This window comes from Tribolium castaneum, chromosome 1 (assembly GCF_031307605.1).
Source record: "Tribolium castaneum strain GA2 chromosome 1, icTriCast1.1, whole genome shotgun sequence".
NCBI lineage: Eukaryota > Metazoa > Arthropoda > Insecta > Coleoptera > Tenebrionidae > Tribolium > Tribolium castaneum.
Window position 1 is genome coordinate 1238564 of NC_087394.1, and position 7717 is coordinate 1246280.

The 7717-nt window shown below is 35.6% G+C and overlaps 1 protein-coding gene across 1 annotated transcript; it reads left to right on the forward strand.

The window, feature by feature from the left end:
• Positions 1 to 262: 262 nt before the first annotated feature.
• LOC135266933 (histone H4) lies at positions 263 to 850 on the forward strand. Its single transcript, XM_064358410.1, has one exon. The coding sequence runs from the start codon at positions 369 to 371 to the stop codon at positions 678 to 680; it is 312 nt and encodes a 103-aa protein (XP_064214480.1). The 5' UTR covers positions 263 to 368; the 3' UTR covers positions 681 to 850.
• Positions 851 to 7717: the final 6867 nt, after the last annotated feature.

Sequence of the window (7717 nt, forward strand, 5' to 3'; positions counted from 1 at the left end):
GCAAGCTGTTTTCGTGGAGCTTTTCCACCGGTCGATTTACGAGCAGTTTGTTTGGTACGGGCCATTTTTTTGACTACTTCTTTATCCCTCAACTACACATACACACACATAAACACCTACGTACGTCACTAACAACGGCGACGGTTCATATGACCCTGCAACAAAATTTTTCGCCGTATTTTATTAACTAGGGTGACACTATGCGTTATCTGATTGGTCAAAAAAGTAACTTAAGAGGCGGAGCGAAACTAAACTATAAAATGAGTTGACTAATCTGGCGAGCAGGTAGTTGTTTTCGACGAAGCAGTCAAATCTGTGTCGTTTTCTTTTGTGAAACAAAGCTTAATTTGAATCAATAATCATTCAAAATGACCGGTCGTGGCAAAGGTGGAAAGGGATTGGGAAAAGGTGGAGCAAAACGTCATCGTAAAGTTTTACGTGATAACATCCAGGGCATCACGAAGCCCGCGATCAGAAGATTGGCACGTCGTGGAGGAGTGAAACGTATCTCCGGTCTCATTTACGAAGAAACCAGAGGTGTCCTGAAGGTATTCCTCGAAAACGTCATTCGTGATGCCGTCACCTACACCGAACACGCAAAACGTAAAACCGTCACCGCCATGGATGTCGTTTACGCTTTGAAGCGTCAAGGGCGTACACTTTACGGTTTTGGCGGTTAAGTTTTTTTTATAACCTATGTTTTATCTATGAGACTACGAGGCGACGACAATACCGGTATACCAGCATTGTTTGGTTTTTATGTTTCTTCCTCATCGTTAGTTACATCAATCTACTCTCTACTATTCATCGCATTTTAATTTTCGACGAAAAAAAACGGTTCTTTTCAGAACCACAAAAATATTTCTAAACAAATGAAAAAAGTACGTATCACAAGGCTCTCAGTTAAACCACCAGTATAATAAATGTTTGATTTCCAAACTGTTTTTATATTTCTAGGAAATGTAACAAATAAAGTTGTGTGGTTTTTATGACTTTGTTGTTTAATCAATCGTATGCTTTTCCTTAAAGGGATGAATTTTGACTTTTCAGAGATAAATAATAATTACCACTAAAGAAAGAAAACATCAAAGCCTAACCGATATACATGGATTAGCTAGCCCCCCACCGGCGCGGCGTGTAGCTCGCCGTCTAGGAGAGGCAATAAAAATTTACCTGCTTTTAAACTATTAAGAAAATAAAACATCTTGAGTGCTCTTTTTTTTTTAAATCGTGCAATAAATTTTTGCCAAGTTTTATGTAACTTTAAGTAGGTATGTTTATTTACTCTTTAAAAAAAGTTTGTGATTCTTTTTTTTATTTGTTAAAAAAATGATGGCCCTGAGAAGGGCCGATATTATTATTTTTTTGTAGCTTGCTGCTTCTCACAGCAACTAGAGAGACAACAGTTAGCTGTTTATGGTTTCTTTTCGGTTTTTTTCGGCAAAAGGACCGCCTGGATGTTGGGTAAAACACCACCTTGAGCGATTGTCACACCGGAAAGGAGCTTGTTTAATTCTTCGTCATTTCTGATGGCCAATTGAAGATGACGTGGAATAATACGAGTTTTTTTGTTGTCACGAGCAGCATTTCCAGCCAATTCAAGAACTTCAGCGGCAAGATATTCCATCACAGCCGCCAAATAAACTGGAGCACCGGCACCGACTCGTTCGGCGTAATTACCTTTACGAAGTAAACGATGTATTCTTCCAACAGGAAACTGAAGACCGGCCCTGCTCGAACGAGACTTGGCTTTTCCTTTTACCTTTCCTCCTTTTCCACGTCCAGACATGTTGATATGATGGTGGTTTTCGTAGTTTATGGAAAAGTCAAAATAAACTATAAGAATATGCTGCGCGTATAACTTGTATGCTACTACTGCGACTGCGAATGACTAAAGTTGCGTTTCTGGCTTCGTATTTATACGGTTACTTATAGAGAAGTCGTATTTCTGACTGGATGATTATACTAAAAGGTGGGGTCTTGATTCGGAGTAAATTCGTATATAAAACATTTTTAACAAGTAGTGCACCATGATTTTAGCTTGAACTTTCAAGTTGACAGGTATATTTTGTGTTCGTTGTGCGTATTACAGTTCGTTTGTGTCGTGTTTTTTTTTTCTTTATTAAGATTAGAAATATTAAAAAATATGCCACCAAAGACAAGCGGTAAAGCAGCGAAAAAGGCTGGAAAAGCTCAAAAGAATATTTCGAAGAGCGACAAGAAAAAGAAGCGCAGGAGGAAGGAAAGCTATGCAATCTATATTTATAAGGTATTGAAGCAAGTACACCCCGATACCGGTATTTCGAGCAAGGCGATGAGCATCATGAACAGTTTCGTTAATGATATCTTTGAACGGATCGCCGCTGAAGCTTCTCGTCTTGCGCATTACAACAAGCGTTCGACGATTACGAGCCGGGAAATTCAAACAGCGGTTCGTCTCTTGTTGCCTGGTGAATTGGCAAAGCACGCAGTCTCTGAAGGTACCAAAGCCGTCACCAAATACACAAGTTCAAAATAGAGAAGTTTTTTCTTTCATCGTTTAAAAAGAAGAAAAAAATGAAATCGGTTCTTTTCAGAACCACAATTAACATTTAAAAGTAAATAAAATTTGTTTCATTAAGTAAAAAATAAATCTAATGACCGACCACTCAAATCTAGATTTTTTTTTATCAATCGAAGCTCTTTTTAAATTAAATTTAAAATGAAACAGCAAAAACAAATTACATCGGTAAAAGTGCGACGCAAAAGAAATCAAGAAATAGCAGGAAAGTAACATCTCGGATTAATCAAATTCTTAACTCTCTTTAGTGTTTCTTCTATATGTCTTAATTTCATTTTTTTTAGTTATTACATTACAAACAATACTACATATTCTGATACGAATTCAATTTCACCTGAGGAATCGGAACCATTGGTTCTTCATTCCTGAACGCACCCTGGGCAGCCATGCCATGCCGTGTTGCCTTAGAAAAAAAAGAAGACGGCGCTCCGGGTTTTCCCCCGAAGTTATCCATTTGATGGAATCTGAAAGGAGCAGCGACGAACTCTTAAATTAGAAATTTAAAAAATATTTATAACATTCTCTCGTTTGTACATCCTTTTTAGTTTAATATTTAGTATTATATTTGGGTGCATAATTAAGACGCGGATTTCTTAAAATAAGTATAAGTTGTTGTGCTGTCATTTATAATTATTACATATTATAATGTCTATATTAGCAACGTAAGGTTGACGTTTCTCCAAAACTGTCACTTTGTCGCTTTAAAGCGACATAACTGAAAAAAACGCTTGTTCTCCCATTTTGTTTATTTTTTATTATTATTATTATTTTTTTTTTTTTGAAATCAAATGTCCAGTGATTTTTGTAACTAGCTATAGTTACTAGTAACAACGAGTAAACAGAAAATAAATAATTGCCAATTTTAATAAATTGTTACATGGTTTTGTTCTGAATATTATGGTATATTGTTAATACTTGGAGATTCAGAAAAAGTTTTGTGTATGTGTGTTGCGAGCGCAAATTTATATTGTCGATTTTGAGAAAATGCTTCAATCGACAAAGGTACAACTTTGCGCTATTAATAGGTACACTAATAGTTATTATTAATAATTATAAAAAATAAATAGATCAATAGTACTTTCCTCAAAGAAATTAACTAACAATTTATTATAATAAACAAATCTTTTATAGTAGATATCTACCCTAAATGTTTGTTATAAATTCGATTTATAAAACTATATACAAGAGTGGAATGATTAATTTATGGCCTCACATAGAAAACAATAATTTAGCAAAACAATTTTTTGATTACTTTTTACTATAACTACCTTTTTATTACATACACTTGGTTAATCGGGGTTTGGAATCCCATCCATGTGGGTCAATTCTGGTAACTTTTTAAACCAAGTTTTTTAGAGCTGTGATATCTTGAAAATTTTCGTTATATTTTTTCCAGTGTATTTTTTTCTTAAATTGGAAAATAGACTAAAATTTACTTTTTTTAAATTGTCGTATAAAATCTAAAGAATTGCGCTAAAACAGCTCCTTACATTGTTCAGTTTTCGTTTTTCCGGCGAGCTTCTGTGCTCAGAAAATGTGTTTTTGTCAATTTTTTCCCATACCCAAAACTTGATCAAAGATATAATGTGTTTGCTATTTTAAAATTATTAATGCTTGAACTATCTCAGACAACTATTATTTCTAATCTTCCAATATCTTTTTATGACATTTCTACAGGAGAAGCATTCTTAGATTTTCTTGAACTTGATGCATTCTTAAGATTTGTATGGTTTTTTTAAATGTCCAAAATACACTTTCAACCATACTAGGCAATGAAAAAGGTATATCTAATGTATAGAATCTAAGCCACCCATCTCAGCCACTTGACCTGACCTGACCTGACCATACCGTCAGGAGTGAAAGCTTATTCTTTTTCTCCAGGAATTAGCGCCTCCGTTCTTAGATCGTGCACGCTGGTTCCCAAGACATCTTCTGGCCGCCTCCTACGGCAGATGATCTAGGTCCCTCAGCGGGCATTTTTCTACGTCTTTTCGTTTACGAAGAATCAGAGCTTTTCGAACATTGATTTCTTCCTTCTTCCCCCATTTTCTTAGTTTTATAAATCTCCTCTGTAAATTTCTGTACTGTTCTCCAATGCTCATTGTTCTCGAGCATTTTTTCAACTAGATTATCATGTATAAGTTTATTACTTATTTGTAATTCCCACTTCTATCGAATGGCATCGCGTTGATAAAACACATGTTTTCGAAAAACACATGTTCGGCTGTATCTTCCTCGTTGCAGTATACACAGCGGTCATCATCTGCTCGATGCATACGGTGTAGATATGACAGAAAAGCCTTATGTCCTATTAAAAACTGTATTAGGTAGTAATTTACCTGTCTCACAGGTTTTCTCCTTTCCATCTACCGACTTATGTTCGAGATAAGACGATGCGATGCGTCCATTTTCTTTTGGAACTGTTGTCCCATCTGGCTTGCCATGCCGTGATAGATTGCTCTATCACTTTATGCTTGTTGCCTGTTCTATCAAGTACCTTCCTACTGTCTTTAATTTGAAAGGCGATAGAAGCCAGAAGCGACCTCTGCTATTATCTGAGGGGAAATGCTTTTACGCATACCAGACTAGGTCTGGTTATGTGGGACTCGGTCGGTAAATGTGCAAGCCGACAATACCCACTAAAACCCCTCGCGTCACCTTAGGGATCGGAACCATTGGTCCTTCATACCTGAACGCACGCTGGGTAGCCATGCCGGTTTGCATGGCGCCAGAAGAAAAGAAGAGGGCGCTCCGGGGATTCCCCCGAAGTGATCCATTTGATGGAATCTGAAAAGAGCTGCGACAGATAAATGTGGCAATGACATTTGATGCTTACCAGATTCGGAAGATCTGAGTGAGAAGGCATTTTTCGATCACAAGAGAGCCATCCTTGGCCTCTTGCATCTGGACGGACCGTTTTCGTCGTAGTCAACGGCCTCTCGCACCAGGGGGTTCGGGTGGGCTTCCGCCTTCGAAAAGGCTCGCTCGGCGGTCTCACGGAAGAATTCCTCCATCGTCGGCATCTTCGCCTCTCGGTGCAATTGGTTGTTGCGAACAAACCACGGGGCGTTGAATGCTTGACGGAGAAATTTGTTTTGGAAAGTTTGTAACTTATGCATCCGAGTCTTACAGGGCGCGAACGCCCAAGCCACAGAAGCATAAGTCATGGTAGGTCGGATCACTGATTTGTACAACAAGAGCTTGTTGTCAATTGACAACGCGCTCCGCCGACATACGAGAGATCTCAGCATTCCCGTGGCTATCTTACCCTTCGCGAGTGCGTAGTCAAGATGTGGGCCGAAGGAGTTTCCTCTGCACACTTATAAGTTTTTGCTTATATTTCTTCATTTTCAATACCCCTCTCTAATACCCGACCCGACCCGACTCGACTCGACTCGACTCGACCCGACCCGACCCGACCCGACCCGACCCGACCCGACTTGACCCGACCCGACCCGACCTGATCTGACCTGACCTAACCTGACTTTATCTTCTTAACTCTATACTTGTACTTGTACAATTATACTCAAACCTTAAACAGATAAATAAAATAATATCTTACTATGATAATTACGTTTAGTCATAGGTATACAGATAGGGAATCAAAAGCTTTGTTCACGATAGCGATCGATGAGCTTGTTCTGGCATTAATTGCATGCACAGTACATATGAGAAAAAAACCTGAACTTTTAGTTACAGGCCGTCGTTCACGGTCGAGAATATAACCTAGATACCGGATCAGTTCAGAACCAGTCCAAACGATCTTCATGTTCATTCGATCAAAGATTTTTAGTTCTAGACTTGCGCAGTTGACGAAAGCGGTTTTGTCTTTGTTACTCTCGTGTTTTGGTGCTTTACTGTCTATTTTATTATTGAGATTTATTTAATATATTACTAAATCGAAATTATTTGTAAAATAACTTTTGTGAATGTGAAAATGAGTAGTTTTTTACATTTTACACTTTTTTGTACCAATGTTTCTCTTTTATAAATGTGTGATAATTTTTTGCGGTTTTCCGATTTTTAAACATTTACTGCATACTTGACAACGGTATATTATTGTTTGTGGTAAACGATAATCCATAGCTGGTTCAGAACCGCACATGCGCTTTAAATGAGTCTTGGACTAATTTAGGATTAGTCCTAAATATCCTACGCAAACAAAGCTAATATTATTAGTACAGAAGCTTTAATATTGGAAAGTAAAAACAAAACAAAAAAATAAATGTAATAGAATTAATAATAACTGATTAAAACAAAAAAAAAGTATTTATATTAAATACTTAATATACTTCCAAATGAAAAATAGTCAAAAAATGACAATTTTATGACAATGCTTAAAATGTTAGTTGCCTGATCTAGAAAATTTACGCATCTTTATTAGCTATAATATCTACAGATAAAGAAAACCATGTTTACTAATTTTTAAAACAATAATGAATTTGTATAAATCTATCTTATTCAAACAAATATTTCTCGATTTTTTAATAAACTTATTTATTAATTATCCTCTTCAATTTTAAAGTAACTCGGTGGCGTTCTGTAATGACTATTTCAATTTTTGTTAATAAAATAAAAATTTGTAACAAATATTATTTTTTTAAATATCTTCAAATTAACACTATAAATATTTTTTATAAAAAACATATTTGTTTCATCAAAAGTTGTAAATTTTTTATTGATTCAATAAAGTCTACAATACTTACTCGGTTTATGAATTAAGTAGATCAGCAGACAAATGATCTAATATTTATAAACATTTGGCAACATTTTAATTAACTTCTTTGACGTTGTGTGCTTAAGAATTAAAAAAAACCAGATTAAACTTAAACTATCTATATCTAGTAAACTTAAACTACTTAATCTATCAATCTGTCTTTCTATCATATTTAAAATTTTCATTTTGTATATGACTTTTTTTACTTCAAATCACAAAAAAAAACAGTTAGAAACACGTTTGTGCTTAACCAAAACATTACATACTTTTTTTTAATCTAAATGCAAAATAGATTATGATACGCCACGTAAAACGTTTCGAGAATTTAATCTTAGTTATTGTTGAAACATGCAATCAAATATTCGGTTCATATATCAAAAATCATCCAAATTAGTAAAAATAGATTTCTACCAAATTTCTATCTAATTGCGTAGGCAAAT